Source organism: Microcaecilia unicolor, chromosome 9 (genome assembly GCF_901765095.1).
Source record: "Microcaecilia unicolor chromosome 9, aMicUni1.1, whole genome shotgun sequence".
In the NCBI taxonomy this organism is placed as follows: Eukaryota; Metazoa; Chordata; class Amphibia; order Gymnophiona; family Siphonopidae; genus Microcaecilia; species Microcaecilia unicolor.
Genome location: NC_044039.1, coordinates 103,144,048 through 103,166,939, shown reverse-complemented (window position 1 = coordinate 103,166,939; position 22,892 = coordinate 103,144,048). Strand labels below are relative to the sequence as shown.

Here is a 22,892-nt window from a genome sequence, read left to right as displayed (position 1 = left end):
TGGGCCATATTCTATAACTAGGCACCTAAATTTTAGAATATCCATAAAACGCCCATTTCCCTGCCCATAACCATGCCTCTTTTGCCTCTGCACATTAGAAGTTGGGCGCATATCGTTACAGGATAGGCTTAGCATGTTGTGCACCTAAATTCTAATCAGTGCCAATTAGTGCTCATTATTGCTCAAGTGCTGTTATCAGTGCTCAGCTTGTAAAACCAATTAAGTTACATATGGTGTTATAGAATCTGCACCGATTTTGGTGCCAAAATCTAAGCGCACTATATAGAATCCAGGGCTATGGGTCTTATTCTACAAAGTTTATACTCCTAAATTATGAATTTAATGTATGTTCCTACATACGTTTGGGAGCATATATTTTGCTCCTAAATTTATGAGCATACATTTATTAGCATAAATTATACTCATAAATTTAGGAGTGTAAATTTAGGAGCATAAACTTTGTAGAATAAGGCCCTATGGAGTCTTTTTACCAAGCTGCAGGGAAAAAGGGACTTGTGCTAGCGGCTGGGGCCCTTTTTACTACAGCGGGTAAACAAGCTCCCAGCACACATGGCCATGCGGTAAGAAAAGGTGGTGATAAGGGCTTCTGCAGTAACCCAACGGTAACTGGTCAGCACATGGCGATGCCTGATTACTGCTGAGTTATCATCACGCAAGCCATTTCCATGGGTTTTCTTTTTCCCTAGAAATGGCACAAACTCAAGGCGGCACTACCGCCAGCGGCTGCTTTGGGCCAGCGGTAGTCCCGGAACAACGAGCGGTAAGCCTGCATTCAGTTTACCCCCACTCTGTAAAAGGGCCCCTATATTTTTAAACAACCGATTAAATATATAACTGGTTAAATACAGAAACAGTTAAATCACATAGGGCCCCTTTTACCAAGCTGTGGCAAAAGGGGCCTGTGCTGGCATCAGCGTGTGTTTTTGATGCTTGTCAAGGCCCCGTTTTACCCATTGAGGTGGCGGTAAGGGCTCCTGCACTAACCCGACAGTAACTGGGCAGCTTGTGGCACTGCACAATTCCGGATATGATGGGAAACTGGGGATGGGAACTACCGCCAGGCTGCTGCAGTAGCCCAGCAGTAGTTCCTTTTTAGCGAGCGGTAAGCCTGCATTGGGCTTACTGCCACTTTGTAAAAGGGGCCCATAGCCAGTTATTGTACCCCAGCTGGCAATCACAGGCACAATTTCCATATGCATTTTGCCCTCATGAATAATTCATTTTTACATATTTAAAACTGGATTGGCAATGTTGCTGCCCTTTCTGGCTTAATGCTGACCTTTGAATTGACCATGGTGTGGTACTGTCCACACTGCTGCGCTGGTAAGGTTTTCCAGGTTTACTTTTTCTACCAGCACACCAGTATTTTCGTGCCACAATGTATTACACAGCCAACTTTCACATAAAACTTTATTGCTGCAGTGCTTTCATTTTGGCACCTTTTTATGTTTGTTAATGGGTCACAGCGTTTTAACCAGATTTTTACATTCTTATCTGATTTTTTTTATAATATTAACCGGTCATAGTGTCATGACCAGTTATTCTTAATAACCGGCTATCCATCACATAGATAACCAGCTTTTATGTAATGTTAGTCAGTCTTCTTTTATCTTTATTTATTCATTTATATATATTTTTATGTTGCAATTAGTAACTTTCTCTTTCTGATGTTATCCTTCTTAAGTATTGCTATATACAGTTTTTTACAGTGGAGACTGCTGCATTTATTGGCTTTGTCATCTGCACCCAGTGGTGTGCTGGAGCCGGCTCGCACCGGCTCGCAAGAGCCGCTTGTTAAATTTTGACAGCTCTTGCGAGCCGGTTGTTGTTGGGGGCGAGCCGGCTCCATTGCGGGAGGTAAGCATGGCAGGAGGGCGCCATCACTGGCCATGCTTACCTCCCCTGCCGCTCCGAAGCATGTACAACCATGTCCTTCGCCCCCCTCCGTCTTTTTTAATTACCTCCGTCGAAGCGCCGCCATTTAAAGTCCTGCTGCGTGCTGGCTGGCCGTCTCCAGGCTTCCCCTGCTTGATTCGGATGATGTTCGTGCCTTAGTCCCGCCTTCGCGAAAAAGGAAATGACGTCAGAATGAAGGCGGGACTAAGGCACGAACATCATCCGAATCAAGCAGGGGAAGCCTGGAGACGGCCAGCCAGCACGCAGCAGGGCTTTAAATGGCGGCGCTTCGACGGAGGTAATTCAAAAAAGACGGAGGGGAGGGTGGGAGCGAAGGAGCGGCAGGGGAGGGAGGATAATCGCTGGATGGGTAGAGGGGGGCAGGGAAGAGACTTGCTGGGCATGGATGGGCAGAGGGGGGCAGGGGAAAGAATTGCTGGCCATGGATGGGCAGAGGGAGGCAGGGGAGGAGATTTGCTGGCCATGGATGGGCAGAGGGAGGCAGGGGAGAGATTTGCTGGCCATGGATGGGCAGAGGGGGGCAGGGGAGAGATTTGCTGGGCATGGATGGGCAGAGGGGGGCAGGGGAGAGATTGCTGGGCATGGATGGGCAGAGGGGGGCAGGGGAAAGAATTGCTGGCCATGGATGGGCAGAGGGAGGCAGGGGAGAGATTTTCTGGCCATGGATGGGCAGAGGGGGGGCAGGGGAGAGATTTGCTGGGCATGGATGGGCAGAGGGGGCAGGGGAAAGAATTGCTGGCCATGGATGGGCAGAGGGAGGCAGGGGAGAGATTTTCTGGCCATGGATGGGCAGAGGGGGGCAGGGGAGAGATTTGCTGGCCATGGATGGGCAGAGGGGGGCAGGGGAGAGAACAGCTGGCCATGGATGGGCAGAGGGGGGCAGGGGAGAGAACAGCTGGCCATGGATGGGCAGAGGGGGGCAGGGGAGAGAATTGCTGGGCATGGATGGGCAGAGGGAGGCAGGGGAGAGATTTGCTGGCCATGGATGGGCAGGGGAGAGAATTGCTGGGCATGGATGGGCAGAGGGGGGCATGGGAGAGAATTGCTGGGCATGGATGGGCAGAGGGAGGCAGGGGAGAAAACTGCTGGGCATGGATGGGCAGAGGGAGGCAGGGGAGAGAATTGCTGGGCACGGATGGGCAGGGGAGAGAATTGCTGGGCATGGATGGGCAGAGGGGGGCAGGGGAGAGAACTGCTGGCCATGGATGGGCAGAGGGAGGCAGGGGAGAGAATTGCTGGCCATGGATGGGCAGAAGGAGGCAGGGGAGAGATTTGCTGGCCATGGATGGGCAGAGGGAAGCAGGGGAGAGAATTGCTGAGCATGAATGGGCAGAGGAGAGAATTGCTGGGCAGAGGGGGCAGGGGAGAGAAGAGAATTGCTGGGTATGGATGGATAGAGAGGGGCAGGGGAGAGAGGAGAGTTTCAGGACATGGATGGCAGGGAGAGCAAGAGAAATTCTGGACATGGATGGAGGGGAGGAAAGGGAGAGAGAAGAAATGCTGGACATGGAGGGAAGATAGAGGAAGGAGATTAGATGAGGGAAAAGGAAGTGAGGAGAGAAACTGCACATGGATGGAGAAAATAGGCAGAAGCTGGATCCACTGTACAGTCAAGTATGCGGAGGACCAGAAATGAAGAAGAAAGGAGGAAAGAAAAGAAATAAATGGAAAGGAAGCCCTGGAAACGGAGTCAAGGGAACAGATAGAGAGCAGCAGAATCAGATACTGGACCAGCATGATCAGAGAAACAAAGTCACCAGACAACAAAGGTAGAAAAAAAATAATTTTATTTTCATTATAGTGTTTAGAATATGTTCACTTTGAGAATCAGGTGCTGAACGTTAAAAGTTTATGTTTATTTACTTATTTATGGCATTTTATCCCATATTAAACATGAATTAGATTGGAACCTGGGATCATTTAATTTTTTTTCCTGGAGAGAGTAATGTGTTGGCCGCTGCCCCCCCCCCCCCCCCCTGGGTATAGCCAGCTCTGCAATTGTTTTTTTTGGGGGGGCACAGAGGTGGACGGGGGGCGCAGGGGTGGACGGGGGCGCAGGGGTGGACGGGGGGCGCCGAGGTGGATGGGGGGGGGGGCGCCGAGGTGGACCGGGGAGATAGCCTGTTGTTAAAAATTTACCAGCACACCACTGTCTGCACCAGACATTGCACTTGGTTGTCTCACCTCCCTGTTTACTAAGCCGGGCTAGCGGCTGCCGCACGGCAATGCCGACACAGCCCATTTATTTACCACCCTAGTAATGCTGTTTTTAGTAGTGACTGGATACTCTGTGCTCATCTGTCTTACCATTGTGATGTTTACCTCTGACAGTGAGTCACTGTTGTAACATTTATATCCTCTCTTTGTATACATTTTAATAGGCTTTTATTATATGGATACATTTATATTCTTTTGATAAGCTTTTTACCATATTGTGATAATTTTTATTTAAGTACACTTTTTCTTTTTTTATGTGAGATTATGAATGTTTATTTATTCTGTTTTCTTTTCACAAACAGTTGTGCATAGTGACCCCTGAGGCTGATGGCTGCGTCTGCTGAACCGTGGCCCTAATCGGGTCTTCTTGTTTTGGTGCTTTAATAGATCCATTTTAAACTACATCTCCCTGGTGGATTTGGTCATTGTGTTATCCTGTACTCCTGCTTTGGTTTTTGTATTCGAATTTCCCTAGAGAGTGTCTTCCTGCTTCTGCTGTGGATATTCTTTGGATAATATATCCATACATCTTTATACAATCACTGGACCATGAAATGTGTACTTTACATATATATACAACTGTAAATGAAAACTAATAAAACTAGGCATCTAGCTAAATCCAATACAGTTTCAGTGACAATGGCTTCAGTACCTACCATCACAATGCTTAGTATATCTATACAGTCAGACTGTCTGGAATCCTCTCATTATTAATGCAGCAACCTTTTTAGGCCCTAGAAAGGTTGGTATCATTTTACTTCCACGATGTTGACCATGCAACATAAGAATCATTCAAACATTGTATGAGAGACTCTTTTCCATTTCTTCATCAGATGGCAGCTAGAAGCACAACTTTCTACAGTGCTTCATATTTCTTCTTTCTCACTAGAATCTGACACAGAATCAGCACTCATGGGATACTGAGTACAGATCCATGGAGTTAGATTCTGATATTGATGTCACTCAGGGTCTGTCATCTGACCCATTTTCTCCTCCACTCGGAGTGATAAATTATTCAAGAAAATCTGAATATCACCACTTTCTAAATAACCTCTGGCTCCATCACTGGCAATACCCCTATTTCTACCCCATGTTAAATGGATAACCTTTGGTCATGTAATAATATAAATAAGGCTATGAACAGCATATGAGCAGGTGCACATTTCCCTGACATATGCACTGTATGGTAGCTGTAATTCTACATAGATCTTGACCCCTGGATTTTATAAAGGGTCCTGAAATTTGCGTGTGATCCTGAGATGCACGCAATACTAAATTGGGTAATAAGCCAATTAACGTCAACAATTTTATTTATTTATTTATGACATTTATGTCCCCCATTGTCCCAAATAAGTTTGTGTTCAATGTGGCTAACAAGAAACATCTGCAAAAAAATACAATACACTTAATATTAGCATATGTAGTAATAATACAATACATTGGGCGTTAACAGCCAATTATTGATGTTAATTGGTGCCAATTTGGAGTTGCACATTTATCTTAGTATGCTCTATTCTATAAAGCTGTGCACCCAAATCCTATAGCATGCAACCCAAAAGGGGGTGTTGCTTGGGAGATGCATAGGCAAGTCAGAGGAGATCCAGAAATTTGCATGTAGTGTTATAGAATGCCATGGATATGCACCCAAATTGGGCACCGGGAATTACGCCTGGTTTCAGCAGGCATAAATTCCTGACATCTGAATGTGGATACGAGAATCAGTGCTACATGGTATTCTATAAAGGGCACTCAACCTGGAGTGCCCTTTGTAGAATAGCGCTGGACATTGATTTTTCCTGGCACACAAATTTGGGCACCATTTACTGAATCTGGTCTTTTAATATACTCTGTTTTCTACTTTCATGTGCAGTGAGAAGTTTATCCTTCCCTTTGGAGCAAACAGTATATGGTATCTGACTCAGAATATTGCTTTATTTGTCCACAGGATATAAGCACAGAATATCAGATCTTTCCTGATGAAGTATTAGGATCGGGGCAGTTTGGAGTTGTTTATGGTGGTAAGTTCATCTAAAAGCTATATTTTTAGCATTATGTGTTTTGTACATTTAGGGAAGTAATTATGGTGCAGTAAAGGTCAGGCTTTTAACACACCTTAATTTCCTGCAGGTGTGACTGTCTCAGTGGTATCTCAATACCACAGCTTAGTCACTCCCGTGATAAAGAATATCGCTGCTTTTGATCAACCTTGCAAACAGCATTATTTTCTATTTGGGGTGCATTGGGCTACGATGTTTCCAGGACACTTCTTAGAGATGCCAGGCTGAAGTATTCCCCCCTCCCCCTAAACTTCCCTTTTGCTAACACCAGCAGGTGACTCCTTGACTCAGGCCCCCTCAAACACCCCCTTCCCCCAACTCCCCTCTCCCCGAATGGAGGAGTGGCCTGGTGGTTAGGGTGGTGGACTTTGGTCCTGGGAAACTGAAGAACTGAGTTTGATTCCCACTTCAGACACAGGCAGCTCCTTGTGACTCTGGGCAAGTCACTTAACCCTCCATTGCCACATGTAAGCCGCATTGAGCCTGCCATGAGTGGGAAAGCGCGGGGTACAAATGTAACAAAATAAATAAATAAATAAAAATGGTGCCAGCCACCCATAACAGTAGTATACAGCAGGTTGACCCTAGTAGTAGTACCATGAAACTACCATTAGTGGTGGCTGGCACCATTTTGTACCCAGCACCAAAAAAGGCAGGAGCAACTAGGAATTGCTTCTGCCCTGACTCCAATACTTCCTCTGGGATTTGCCAGTTAGGTCCATGGTGCCCTGTTGGGGAGGGGCATTCAGGAGTGATTAGAGTTGAGAGATCTATTGGGGAAGGGGTGACAAAAAGGGAGTTGGAGGAGGGGGGTCCTTTGACTTGGCCCCTTTAAGAAATGGCCCAGTCTGGCAGTGCTTTTTTTTTATCCCACCATACCTAATATTCATGTGCGTTATTGCCCTTTAACACATATTAAGGGGCAGATAATTTATTTTTTATTTATTTATTTGTTACATTTATATCCCACATTTTCCCACCTATTTGTAGGCTCATTGTGGCTTACAGAGTACCGGAGAGGCGTTTGCAGACTCCGGTGTGAACAAATACAAAGTGATATGGTAAGATAAAGTTCATGTGGCACAGCCACATTAGGGAATCGTAGAATGGAAGAGTTGTGTTATGTCCATTACGTGCTTTAGTTTGGTTGTATTGCAGAGATCATGCATTTAAGTTGGATCGGTAGGGTATGCCTTTTTAAACAGGTTAGTTTTTAGTGATTTCCGGAAGTTTAGGTGGTCGTACGTCATTTTCAAGGATTTTGGTAATGTGTTCCACAGTTGTGTGCTTATATAATGCATATTAATATACCTTTTTGATTGCTTTGTCTTAACATACATAATAAAAGAACAAATAATAAAAATTATTTTGTACCCCACCTAGAATTCTGAATAGCGCAGGTTATAAGTTTTTCTATAAATAAAATAAATAAATAACTGCCCTCCCGTCCCTGTTGGCCAATTATTTATACTAACATTGTGGATTACAAACTGACTAAAAGACAGAACACAGTGATTGGGACTAAATGATCACTTAGCATGTACAAACAGCAGACCAATGAAGAATGTCTGCCATCAAAATTTATTCATCACAACATAAATAAAAGACCAACACGGCCATTTTTTGCCCTCATAAGGACTGTATTGGGGCATACAAAGACTGTTAATAGATACACAGAAAAACAAATGTTAATTCAAATCATAAAAACTGACACGAATAAATACATTAAAACTACTACTGAGGGCCCCAAGATACCATCCTAGACACTTCGGCTAGACGGAGTTCCGACTGAGTTTGAACTTTTCTGCTGTTTGCACCTGTTTGGAGCATTTACTACAGTGGTTAGGTGAGAGGGGAAAACGAGAACTTACCCTTTGGAGTCCTCGCCGTTCCCTACTGCTTCTATTGAAAAGTTTGTGGTTCATTTAGCTACCTCCTCTAGTTCCAGCTCTGAGAGTGATGCAGCCTTGCCAGCTCTGAGTGTATTGCTTAGCCCAGAGGAGTGACTTCCACCACCTGACCCAGGCATAATTAAGCAACTGGAGCAGTTGATGCTGCTGCAGGAACCAGGTAAACTGGCTACATTGAGAGTATCAGAAAGAGGTGCTCGCAAGGCTTCGAAGGAGCTGCTGGAGGAACGGAGGCTGCATCAGGTGAAAATTCCTTGGAACTTGGAGGTGTTCCCATGGTCCTGGTTATAATCCCTGGAGAAAGGAGGATAGAAAGTGACCTTGGGAAGGAAGACCAGGCTTTGAACTCTGCAATGATGCTGGTTGGTGACTTTTCAGTTACTTCTTTGGTCAAACCTGCTAATGCCACCTTAGATTCCATCTGGGATGCTGTAGCCCATTAAAAAAACATTCCTGGCAAATAAGATTGTTATGGACAATTCTTTGCAAGATTGAAAGACTCAATTGGTCACCCAGGAGGCATGGAACTGGAGAGGAAAGTAGAAAATATCCAACATGATTTACATGAGATACAACTGAGAGGGGCAGCATCAGGCCTTGCTATTTCCAGTTTAACCAATAAGATGGGAAAAGTTTGAGAACTTTGTAAGGAGGCTGAATTTGCGATTTGTTAGCTTTCCTAAAGTGGCGAGCACAGTTCCGGTGAAATTGTTTAAGAAATATCTAATGGATATTTTGGGGATTCCTAAAGAAGCCTTCCCGCCTACCTGTCTTGTTTATTTCTTGCCTGAAAAGAAATGTCAGGAATTACAACCAGAAGAGCAGTTTGAAGATAGTTTAAATGTCACACAATTGTTGGAAAGATCACTAGAAGAAGAGTGTGTTAGATCGACTCTCTTGGTGACATTTATTTTTGAATCAACAAAGACTGGGTGAAGAGGCTTTATTTTAGAAATTGTACCAAGTTGTATTTGGGGTTGAAGGTTTGGGTTTTTCCTGTTATTTGTGTAGATACACAAGAAAAGAGGAAGATGTTTTGGTTAATAGTAACATAGTAGATGATGGCAGAAAAAGACCTGCACGGTCCATCCAGTCTGCCCAACAAGATAACTCATATGTGCTACTTTTTGTGTATACCCTACTTTGATTTGTACCTGTGCTTTTCAGGGCACAGACCGTATAAGTCTGCCCAGCACTATTGCCGCCTCCCAACCACCAGGTCTGGCACAGACCGTATTAGTCTGCCCAGCACTATCCCCGCCTCCCAACCACCAGCCCCGCCTCCCGCCACCGGCTCTGGCACAGACCATATAAGTCTGCCCAGCACTATCCCTGCCTCCCAACCACCAGCCCTGCCTCCCACCACCAGCTCTGCCACCCGATCTCGACTAAGCTCCTGAGGATCCATTCCTTCTGCACAGGATTCCTTTATGCTTATCCCATGCATGCTTGAATTCCGTTACCGTTTTCATTTCCAACACCTCCCACGGGAGGGCATTCCAAGCATCCACTACTCTCTCTGTGAAAAAATACTTCCTGACATTTTTCTTGAGTCTGCCCCCCTTCAATCTCATTTCATGTCCTCTCGTTCTACCGCCTTCGCATCTCCGGAAAAGGTTCGTTTGCGGATTAATACCTTTCAAATGCACCCAGAGGTTTTATCTCTGGGTGCTCATTTCTTTTATGTTTTCGTTGTAAATGCTTAATACAAATGGATTCTGTTAGATACCTTTTCTATGATCCAAATCAAATTAGGATGTTTCTTGATAATAGACATACCGTTCAGCTTCCCATGAGTTAGGAGGTAATGCCTGTATAGGAAATTTTAAATATATTCAGTATCTAGTGATGTTTATTAACTGTTCTTTCCTTTTTTATTTCCTTTATTCTTTTCCCTTTTTTGGGATGCATCTTTCCTGTGGGTTGCTGTCTCCCTTAATTGTGGGCTTATACCCTACACTGTCAATTAAAATGTTCTTTTACGTACTGTGTTGACATTGTGAATAGTATTATTATTTGAATAGTTTAGCTGCTGTAATTGTCTATTCCTCATGTTTGATTTATTCTTACTGTACACCACCTTGAGTGAATTCCTTCAAAAAGGAGATAAATAAATTCTAATAAATAAAATAAATAAATATTGGAAGTTAGGTATTATCTTTTTCACAAGTGGGTTTCTGCTTGTTTAAATTGAATTGTTGTATTTTTTAAATTTCCTTTACACTGTAACTTTTTTCCTTACTATGCTTGTAAAATTTAGAAATGCAAATAAAGAAAAAAGTAAAAAATAACATACCCATTGAAATCATAAGAACTGATAAGAATAAAAACATAGGGCCCTGTTTACTAAGACATGCTGTAGGATTGCTAACTTTTTAGTGTGTGCTAAAAATTAGCATGCGCTAATGCTAGAGACACCCATATATTCCTATGGGTGTCTAGTGCTCATTTTTAGTGCACATTAAAAAGTTAGCGCACCTGCAACGCAGCTTAGCAAACAGGTCCCCTAGATAGGTGATTGCTGATTGTAAAGTACCCATAAAACATACATATCTAAAAATGATGATGATTAAGGTCAACCAGATTTTTATCTTTTGAATGTTTATTTCTGGAACATCTGAAGTTATTTTACAAACACAGGACTAAATGTAAAAACCTAATATAAAATCAATATATCTTCGCTCCCTGACCAAGGCATCCTAAAAACATATAGCAGATCAATGGTGATGTCTTAAAATGTGGTAATTTAAAACAGCTGGAAAAAAAAAGTGTATTCAAGGGTGTCCATGAAGCAGAAAGTGGCCCACATGAGCTCACACCATTATAGCCTGCCCCCAGGGAATAGTATGTACTGTCCAGGAGGCCCCTGCTACATCTCTGTTGTCCATTCAGTGCCTACAGAGGAAAATGTCTAATGCCACATGTAGTTGCAGTATGTATGTTTATATTTAGAAACCACCTAGTTTATAGGTGAGCAATACATTTTTTAAATAAATAAAACGTATCGTGCATGCAAAACAATTAACACTGCCAAATGTTTAACACTGCAAAATGTTTTGCACTGACCTGGAATGCAAAATGTTTATTTTGATCACATCTTTTTCAAAAGTAGCTTAACCTCTGTGAGGCTCACAATCCGATTTTGTACCTGAGTTAATGGAGGGTTAAGCAACATACCTAAGATCACAAGGAACAGCAATGGGATGTGAGCCAGGCACCCCTGGATGTCACTCCTAGTGCTCTAACCACTAAGATACTTCTCCAATCTGATCTGCATTGCAAAATGGCACTGCTCTGAAGTGCAAAACGTATTGCATCACAGAGGTTAGTGGAGGAGTAGCTTAGTGGTTGGAACACTGGGCTTGATATTCTGGTGCCTGGTTGAAATCCCCTCTGAGCAGTGCAAAGCATTTAGCCATGAGCTTTTTTTGTGTTTAACCTTTATATACTAAGTACTGCACAGAAATGGATCAAGGTACATACATCATTAGCAACTACAATATAAAGGGTATCAAATCACGAAATTGTTGCAGAGACCTTATCACAATGAAAATTTTTTCTGAGGATTCCAATACACTTTGTTGTAGAGCTGGCTACCATTGCCTTTAATAAATATTTGTTTAAATTTAAGGATACATACTACCAACAGATAAAAGGGACAGCTATGGGTGCTTCTATGGCACCCTCCATTGCTAATTTGTACGTTGTACAATTTGAGAAACAATTTCTCGCAGAACATGATTGTAAGGAATAGGTGGCTCTATGGCAAGGGTATATCGGTGATGTTTTAATGATCTGGCAAGGTACTGAGGAGGATCTACATAGCTTTTACACGTGGCTTAATACTTCAGACAAAAATTTACATTTTAAGAATTCAGGGGCGTAGCCAGACAGCCAATTTTGGGTGGGCCTGAGTCCAAGGTAGGTGGGCATGGAATTCATGCCCTCCCCCCATCCCTAGCCCCCCTCTGCTCTTCATCCCTCCCTCCACCTGCAAGCCCACAATATTAAATACTTGAGCAGGAGGGGATCTACAAACCCCACCAGCTGAAGATTTCCTCCTGCTCAGACAGTCAGCACTCTTCCAAACAAGCCAGCAGCACTTTCCTTGAACTGATGCCACAGCCACCAGGCTGTGCATGCATGAAAACTAAGCATGTGAAGAGGGGCTGGGGTTGGTTTCATCTGAAGGCAAGTGCTGCCATCTGCCATTTGAAAGAGCACTGGCTGCCTGAGGAGGAAATCTTCAGCTGACGGAGTTTGAGGACCTCTGCAAGCCATAGCAAGAGTGCACAATTTTGGGTGGGCCAGAGTCCAAATAGGGTGGGCCCTGGCCCACCCAGGCCCACCCATAGCTACGCCACTGTTTAAGATGCAGTTTGATAAGAGATGTTCCTGTTCATCTTTCTTACAGGGTCATTATGTTCTGACTTGCAAGCCCAAGGAATGGTGCCTGATCTTCAGCACTCCTCCTTTTCACCGTTTCCTCCCTATAGGATTTTATCTCTCAGACTTTGGAATTTCCTCCCCTCTGTGGAATATCATTTCTGGTTTTCCCTCCCTGTGTGGTGAGGGAGACAAAGACGGGCACACTTAGTCTTACCACACAGGATAAGCACATAAACCGAAGGAGAAAGGAAACATCCTACTCACCCCCATACCTAAAGATGCAAAGAAAAATGCTAGTGAACTAATCAGTTATAGGCCAGTAGCATCCATTCCCTTAATAACCAAAATAACAGAAGGGATGGTGACCAAACAACTCACAAATTATCTAAACAAGTTCTCACTACTACACGACTCCCAGTCAGGATTTCGTTCTAACCACAGTACTGAAACAGTACTAGTTACGCTCATGACCAAATTCAAACAAATAATTGCAACCGGCAAGAACATACTACTTCTACAATTTGACATGTCTAGCTGCTTTGACATGGTTGATCATGGAATTCTACTACACATCCTCGAATACTTCGCTATCGGAGGCAACGTTCTCAATTGGTTCAAGGGGTTCCTAACCACACGCTCATATCAAGTGTCATCAAATTTGATTACATCAGCCACATGGACACCTGAATGTGGAGTTTCACAGGGATCCCCCCTTTCACCGACCTTATTCAACCTAATGATGATACCCTTGGCTAAACTACTATCAAACAAAAACCTCAACCCATACATATACGCTGATGACGTAACGATCTACATCCCATTTAAACAAGACCTAAAGGAAATTTCAAACGACATCAACCAAAGTCTACATATCATGCATTCATGGGCAGATGCATTCCAGCTGAAACTTAATGCAGAAAAAACCCAATGCCTAATACTCACCTCCCAACACAACACAAACAAATTTACCACCATCAACACACCAAAACTGAACCTACCAATTTCGGACACCCTAAAAATTCTTGGAGTTATGGCACCTAACACTTGAAAATCACATGAAAAACACAAGCAAAAAGATGTTCCACTCAATGTGGAAATTAAAAAGAGTAAAACCATTCTTCCCAAGGACCGTCTTCCGTAATTTGGTTCAATCATTGGTACTCAGTCATCTAGACTATTGTAATGCACTCTACGCTGGCTGCAAAGAGCAAATACTCAAAAGCTCCAGACAGCCCAGAACACTGCAGCTAGACTCATATTCGGAAAATCAAAATATGAAAGTGCTAAACCTCTACGAGAGAAGCTACACTGGCTCCCACTCAAAGAACGCATCACGTTCAAGGTGTGTACCCTAGTTCACAAAATCATCCATGGCGATGCCCCAGCCTACATGTCAGACCTGATAGACCTACCACCCAGAAATGCTTAAAAATCATCTCACACATTCCTTAATCTTCATTTCCCCAACTGTAAAGGTCTAAAATACAAGCTAACGCACGCATCAACCTTTTCCTATATGAGCACACAATTCTGGAACGCGCTGCCGCGCAACCTAAAAACGATCTATGAACTAACCAGCTTCCGCAAACTACTGAAGACCCATCTCTTCAACAATACATATCACAAAGATCAACACATATGAAATCCCCCACATGCATCTAGAACTATCTTATAATGTTTTCTTGTTATTTTACTATTATGCTTTATCATTATCATGTAACCAAAATCCTTCTGTAACACCAAATGTCTATTCTCTTCTCATTTCCACTATTCATGATGTATTGTTAGCCACATTGAGCCTGCAAAGAGGTGGGAAAATGTGGGATACAAATGCTACAAATAAATAAATAAACCCCTGGATTCTATATAGCTTGACAAGTTTTGTGTGCAAATTTGGTCAAATTCTGGAATTGTGTGCACAACTTAATTAGTTAAAAACCCAGTCAGTGATGATAATTGCCAATTAATAAGCAAATATTGGCACTAATTGGCATTAAATTAGAATTTATGCACACAACTATCTAAGCGTATTCTGTAACGTGAAGCATGTAAATTCTAATTAATAGTTGAAAAGGGGGCATGACCATGGATGTGGAATGGGTGGGTCATAGGCATTTCTAAAATCTATGTGCATTGTTATAGAATACACCTGGTATGCGCCTAATTTAGGTGTTGACATTTACACCAAGTTTTACTTGGTATAACTGCACACGACTAAATTTAGTTGTGAAGAAGATCAATTGGCATATTCTATAAATTGCGTGGAAATATAGGCATATTCCATAAAGTATGCCTAAATTTAGGTGTACTTTATAGAATATTCATAGGTGGGGGGGGGGGGGTGGTGGTTGGCACCTCATATAAAAGTACATGCTTTGCCAAGTAGCCACAAAAATGTATGCAGCCTGCATGTAGGTATTGTCAGAGGAGCAGTTTGGGTGGTGCATGTTATTAAGTGCACATGTAGGCTATACATATAGTTCAGTGGTGTACATTTACACCTGCTTCCAGACTGGTGTAAATGTATATGCAGCTGCAATTGTGGCTGCTTTTTGCTGGAATTTATAATGAAACTTAGGTGCCTATTTGTCTTTATAAAATTGGCTTAAATTAGGCACCTACTTACTATAAAATTACAATGTAAACCTTTTTATTTTAACATAAACTCAACAGATAAATATCTTCATCCTCACTTTAACTTGGATATCTGTTTGTCTGATAGATTACCTTCTTCTGATAATTCTGTTGCATATTGGCAGTAACTGAAACACCAGTCTGATGTGTTCCAATCAGAAGAGGGGGGAGAGAAACAGGGAATGGGGAATGGTAATTCCACCATTGACTTGAGTGGAGGAGTGGTCTAAAACAGGCTTTGATCCTCGCAACCTGGGTTTAGTTGCTCCTGCAGCTCCTTGTGACCTTGGACAAGTCACTTAACTCTCCATTCCCCCAGCTACAAAAACATAGAATGTGAGCCCTCTAAGGACAGAGAAAGTAACTGCATATAATGTGTACAGAACTGCATACATCTAGTAGCATTATAGAAATGATTATTAGTAGTACTGTTTTAGAGGTCTTTTATGGTAGCTTACACAGAGGAGTAGGAGAGGAAAGCAGTGCTTCTTAAGGCTGTTGCAACAATTCAGGCATTCTCTTTTACCTGATAACATTCCCTACATATTGTCTGTCATCTACTCTTTTTCTTGCAGGGAAACATCGGAAAACAGGAAGAGATGTTGCAATTAAAATAATTGACAAATTGAGATTTCCAACCAAGCAGGAAAGTCAGCTTCGTAATGAGGTGGCAATCCTTCAGGTACTGAGAGTTCGCCACTTTGGAGGATTGGGTCTAACACTACATCTAGGGGGTCATATGCATAAGTTTACCCAAACTAAGCAGAGGTATTCCCAGGTGTGGAGTTCTGGATGGATCATCATTTCTGGGTCCAATATTTAAAATGGTTTAAATGGTCAGGAGAGGCTCCTGACATTTAAATTACCTGTCCAGGGCTAACCAGGCATTTTCAGTGGCATTTAACTGGATAGTGCCATTGAAAATGCGTGGTTAGCGCCCAAGCCAAAAGTGGCTATTTTGCAGGCATTCCAGAGTTGGAGTCGGTACTTAGCTGGTTAAGTTCCAATTTTCAGCACTTAACCAGCTAAGATAACTACATAAATAGGAACAGTAAAACGCAGTCCTATCTTTATGCGGTCGTTATGCTATGCTATTAAGGTCTTATATCCAAGGTGGGCTACAGACATCAACAATAACAAAAAAAAGTCATAAAAACATATAGCACACATCACATAAAACATTAATTTTTCAAAAAAGCCAAGTTTTCAAATTCTTTCTAAATACTAGATAAGATGAACTCTGTCGAATATGCAAAGGTAAAGCATTCCATTCTTTGTACCTGATTAAGCGCTGAATATTGCTATGTTTCTTCCATCTCTGTATACCTGGGAATTCAATGCCAGAGCCTGGATATGGCCTGGCATTGAATTTCTGGGTATAATGCTGGTGGTGGTCAGCAAAACGCTGATCACTGCTGGCTGAATCTCAGGACCTATATGAATACTTTAAAAATTTGTGCATACAAAATAACAGGTGAAAATTTGTGGATACTTTCCCTTTGAAAATTGATATAATCTCTATATATAAAAGGCACCACCAACGTTCTAAATGAAGCCTCCAGCCGGAAGTGTGAAGGGGGAGAGATATCCGGTTTCCCCATGAGTGTCTGCCCCGCCCTCGCTCTCTCTGTAACACAAACAGTGAAGGAAAACACAGCAAAGCACGAAATCAAATCGCTCTCTCTGTAACAGTGAAGGACTCAGAGGGGGGAGGGGAGAGAGGGCAGAAGCCCTCACTATCTCTGTAACACAAACATAGCAGGAAACAACACTGAAGGACGCGACTCCGAGGGGGGAGGGGACAGAGAGGACAGACAGCACAGGGGAAGGGAGAGAGGGCAGAGGGCAGGGACACACACACTCCCACATGCACACAGAAGAAAACCTGCTAGCCCCCGTTTCATTTGCATCAGAAACGGGGCTTTTTTACTAGTATATACATATTTGCCATTCAGGTTAATCAGCCTGTTCAGAATTACCCCCTGAGTGTATTATATTTTAAATATAATTGACACATTCATTTCAGGCCATAAACTACATCCTATACACCAGTTTTCAAAGGAAACGTACACATACATTTTGGATTTGATAATGTTCACAAAAAACTATCCACAACACAATTAACATTTTACTAATTTATGCCTAAAGCTCTTTCAGGAACATTTGTGCATAGCTATGAGAAACCCGTGGGGACATTTTCAACATGATGTCTAAATCTGAATTGAGATATTTTACCCGAACCATCGCAATCCAACATCTAGCACACAGCCCATAATCAAACCAGAAAAACATCTACATTTCTGGTTTGATTGTGGTTTTGGAGGTAGATGTTTCAGGCTGAACACATAGATAAGTGCCATTTAAAAAAAATGTTCTCAGGGAAAAATGTAGAAAAAACAGGCCTAGTGGCCACCACAGTCATCCCAGCAGTGCAGAGGGGCAGCTTAGTGGTCAGTGAAGTGGACGTTACATAAGAGGGACCCAAGAGTAGCTTGTAGCATGTTGCCTGGCACCACCTAAACCCCTTCATATTGTATGATGAGCTGTCCGAAACAGAGAAAACTACTGTACCTAAAGCTCCACCACAAATTGGTTGTATGGCAGGATTTGTTACCAGGGGTGAAAAGCACTTCATCACATTAGAGATTTGAGAATGGAAGGATAGAGCTGTGTCCAGAGTAACTCTAAGGACCCTAACAGAGTCCTTGTAAGGAATGCTGACATCATTAATAGTCAAAGAGAGATACAATGGAGCTGGGGACTGCATGGAAAAAATAATAGCATCAGATTTGGAAGGATTTAGTTTCATGTGATGAGTACTAAGCCAATCATCAATTTTACTGAGATGCAGACAGACTGTAGTCATGATGACAGGTGAAGAGGAGTCAAGTGAGACCAAAAGCAGAATATTATTAGCAAAAATAAAGTGAAGCTAAGAGACTGTATCAAGGTAGCAAGTGGTGAGAGGAAAACATAAAAAGTTATGGGGCCAAGAATTGAGCATGCTATGGTCCATGTTCTACCTCAAATCAATAAAAGGACCACAAAGTTAGTACAGCCTTTTTGCTGACTGAATATTGCCACTAACTGGATAATTGCCAACTCTGCCAACTCCTGGACCACTACCCAAATTAGGCTGAGATGGTCTGACCAGATTTTCAGCAGCATTAACCAGATAATGTCTCTGAAAATCTTGGCATGGGCCCAGTAAGTGAGACTTATTTGGGTAAGAGCTGTTCTTAACCAGATAAGTCCTGCTGAATATTGACGCCTTAATATTGCAAAGCACCCATTCATCCTGCATCCTATACACATTTGTTGCAAGAATGATCTATACAAGGCTGCACTAAGGCCCCTTTTTTCCACTGTTTGGCCAAAGGCCCCCTTAAGTCATGATTTAAGGGGGCCTTTGACCAAACAGTGGAAAAAAGGGGCCTTAGTACAGCCTTGTATGGATCATTCTTGCAGTAAGGCCATTTTTATTGCTGGGGCAAAATGACTGATTTTTCTACTTTCCTTATTAATGGTCATGCACTAATTTTCCTTACTTACTTATTTACTGTCTCCTGTTTTGCTGTGCCTACAAATATGTGTGATGACAAGAATGATTGTACTTATATGTGACTTTGTGGCAGATTCGGGATGAAGCATAGATGGAGTTTCAATTTACACACATACTTTATAAAATGTGTGTGCTGTGTGTGTGTGTGTGTGTGTGTGTGCACATTTCATGTACAAACATTTACACTGGCTCCCAGGCACGAGTAAAGTGAGTGTTTTTGAGCAACATTTGGCCAGCCTCTACTTTCTCTTTGCTTGATCATACATACTTAAACATGGAGGTACGGGCGTAGTTTGACTGTTTCATTTGGGGGGGGGCAAAGGATGGGGCGGAGCATGTTAGCATATTCATTTGCATATATATATATATATATATATATATATACACACACACACACTAATGAATATGCTAATATGGAGTAAGGAAGGAAGGGAGAAAGAGCTGGCTTTTTTGGGGAATAACCATAATGAATATGTAAGAGATATCAAGCCAGCTCTTTCTCCCTTCCTTCCTTCCTTCCTTCCTTCCTTCCTTCCTTCCTTCCTTCCTTCCTTCTTTCCTCCTTACCCAGCACTCCCTTTTCCTCTCCAGTAGTATTTCCCCACCCCCTTTCCCATACCATGCCAATGTTGATCTTAGAAATGCATAGGCTCTTTATGTAGATCCTTCAAGAGGTAGTGTGTCATGATTTAGGCTCTAAAACCCTTTCTGATGTTTTGGTGCCACCTCAGTAAGGCCAACACACTATCTCTCCACTGCAAAACGCTATACACAAACTTGGGCAAAAACAAACTCATAATCTTACCAAACCATAACAGCACTAATTCCAAGTACAGGACGAGCTACAACCTTATGCGTGAAAAGGCAGAACTGTAATTACACCAGGCTCTAAAACACCAATACACTACCTTGTGAAAAACAAAACAAAAAGGGCTGCAAATACTACACGCTAGCAGAATGCTGCACCTTGATCACACATGAAAAACACATGACACAACAGACATGACACAAGGAACTAGAAATCAAAAAATATGAAGGGAAAATACTGAAATGGAAAGTTACCTCAAGAAGTCAGACTCAGTATGTAGCAATACTAGAGAAATTGAAACTTAAATGCAAAATATCACAGATGCACATTTCCAAAAGCTGACATATTCCAATTAATAAATTCTGAATAAAATACTTTTTTCTACCTTTGTTGTCTGATCATTTAGTTTTTCTATTCGCTTTGGTCCCAGTGTCTTCTGTTATATGCAATGTCTTCTTTCCATTTGATATTTTTTCTCTCACCATGTCCACCATCCTCCTGTGTCCTTATGCGTCCTGTCTACCATCTGTAACCCTGTCCCTATCCTTCCTCCAGTTTCAGCATCTGCCCTCAAAGTGTTCCGATCCAGCCCTTAAATTCAGCAGTTTCCCCTCCATATCCAACATTTCTCCTCACTCCCCTCCCCTCCATCCATGTGCATCTACTTCCTCTCTTCCCTCCCCTCCATCCATGTCCAGCAATTCTCCTCTCTCCCATTCCTTCCCCTCCATCCATCCATGTCCAGCAAATTTCCTCTCCCCTTTCCCCGCCATCCATTCATGTCCAGCAATTCTCCTCTCTCCCCTGCCCTCCGCTCCATGTCCAGCAATTTCTATTCTCTCCCTTGCTCTCCCCTCCATCCATCCATGTCCAGCAACTCTCCATTCTCCCCTGCCCTCTCCTCCATCCATCTCCAGCAAATTTCCTCTCTACCCTGTCCCCTCCATCAATCCCTGTTGTCCAGCAAGTCTCCTCTCTCCCCTGCACATCCTGTTTTCTTTCCATCCCCTTCCCCCGTTCTATCACAGCATCTCCCCCTCTCTCTCACCCTTCGCAGCATCTCCCATTTCTCTCTGTTTCTCTCATTCCTTTCCATCGTGTTCTCTTCCCCCTTCCATTCAGCATCTCCCCCCTCTCTCTCCCCTTTGCAGGATCTTCCATCTCTCTCATTCCTTTCCATCCAATGTCTCCCCTTCATCCCTCCATCGAACATCTCTGCCTCACCCCTTCATCGATGTCCTCCCTCACTCCCCTTCCTTGCCTCACCTGTCCTCTCACTCACTCTCTCTACCCCCCGCCCAGCAATGTTAGGGACATAGGCGCCATTGCACCAAACTACTAGCTACTCCTCCTGGCTGCTGCTATGGCAGCCAGGAGGAACCATGAACTTACATGCTCTTCCCTTCCCTGCCTCTCGCTCGCTCGCTCGCTCCCTCCCCCACTCCGGCAAAGCATAATGCAAACATGCGCCGCTGCCGGCTTCCCTCCTTTCTCCAGAAACAGGAAGGAATTTATGAGGCGAGTGAGGGAGAAGGAGGGAGGCTGGCAGTGGTGCACACAGCAGGAGTACGGCCCCGCACACGTTTGCATTATGCTTTGCCAGGGAGGGAGTGAGTGAGTGAGCGAGCGAGAGGCAGAGAATGAAAGGGAAGAGCATGTAAATTCGTGGTTCCTCCAGGCTGCAAGGTAGGAGTGGCTTGTTTGGGGGGGCACTGCCCCCCCTCCGCCCCCCAAACTACACCCATGCATGGAGGGTATTTTATAGTGGTATTTTGTGCTCATATACTGGTATATACAGTACATGTGAAAATGCCTTTAGTGTCAATAATCACCCATGAAACTGTGGCAGGCAGCAGTAAGTTTCAAATACATATATTCAATCTCACTGACTGTATGTATTGTAACACTGATTATAAGTATTTAAACACTGTAACCAGCATTTAAATAAACTCACTGCCACTCCTGAGTATGGATCCCAGTTTGGAGAACTACTGTTTTTTGGAATATTAAACAACTGAATCCTTACTGCCAGTATCAAGAAAGGTTATAACTTGCATTTAAATGTCATTGTAGAAGTTTCAGTGCAAAAGTAAAACCACTGGATTGCCTGTGTATGGCTGATCTGTGATCTTTCCCTCAAGTTTATTGGATAAACCATTTGTTTAATGTTGCCAACTATCGCATAAAAGACACAATGCAAAGCTCAGCTTGTGTTACTTCTGAAAATGATGTTAACAATAGAGAAAGGGCAGGACCTTCACTGCAGGATATGTGTCCTCTGCATGGGAATAGAGTGTGTTAAAAGGAGATTGATCCATAAAGAAGCTCCGAATTCACAGAGCACCCCCACATAGATTGCAATTTCACCCATTTTCTAAATTCTACTAATTCATAATCCTACTGTGTGAAGCAGCTTCCAGTCAGTTATAATGCTATCTTGACAAGGAAAAATTGCTTGTGGAAGATGAAGATGTGGGCTTGTCACTGGACTGTTTGATTTATTTGTTTTGTTCCCTCTAATAGAATCTCCATCACTGTGGTGTTGTGAATCTGGAGTGCATGTTTGAGACTGCTGAGCGGGTGTTTGTCGTTATGGAGAAGCTGCACGGAGACATGTTGGAGGTGATTTTGTCAAGTGAAAAGGGCAGGCTGCCAGAGCGCATTACAAAGTTTATCGTTACCCAGGTAAGAAATCAGGAATCAGAATTTGTTATAAAGGGGAGAAGTTATCAACGTGGGCTACTGTTAAGATGGGTTATTTTATTGTTAACCTGGGTTATTAGTAACTTAGGAGACCTTTTACTAAGGTGCATTAGGCGAGTGTTAGCACCTAACACAGTTTAAAAATGTTTACCACAGGATGTGCTCAGGAGCAAACCACATGCAGGAGAATTTTTAAAAAATTTTCCATAGGGGGTACATGTCGAGGTGGCAGAGATTGGGAGTTTCTGCACTAATCAATTAACACATCTACATTACCACGTGCTAACTGATTAGTGCAGGATTATTGTGTGAGCTCCTACCACCTACTAACTGTGTGGCCGTAAGTGCTCACGTGCTAATTTTTGTTAATGGCCATAAGCTAATGGCAATATTAGTTCATGGCCATTAGTTCAAGAAATAGAAATTGACCATTTTCCAGCTGCGTGAAAAATAGCCATAGCATGCGGGAAAAACCTGTGTAAGGGCGTCCAAAGGCCAAATTTTTCGGCAACTTGGTGAAAGGACCCCTAAGTCTTATTGCATAAAATGGCACCTGTAATAAATAGCACAAGTCATGGTAATGATAACTTCCCCATCTAGTCTACTTATTTCTTAACAGGATTTCAATATCTCAGGATAAAATTTTATTTTAATTAAATTTAGTTTTGCCATAC

General features: G+C 42.9%; 1 protein-coding gene across 1 annotated transcript in view; it reads left to right on the top strand.

The window, feature by feature from the left end:
* Window positions 1–22,892, top strand: part of PRKD1 (protein kinase D1) — a 290,788-nt gene that overhangs the window by 220,821 nt on the left and 47,075 nt on the right. Inside the window, exons 12-14 of the mRNA XM_030215182.1 lie at window positions 6,101–6,173; window positions 15,721–15,827; window positions 22,039–22,200. Of these exons, the coding sequence (XP_030071042.1) occupies window positions 6,101–6,173; window positions 15,721–15,827; window positions 22,039–22,200 (342 nt within the window). The remainder of the gene's footprint in view (window positions 1–6,100; window positions 6,174–15,720; window positions 15,828–22,038; window positions 22,201–22,892) is intronic.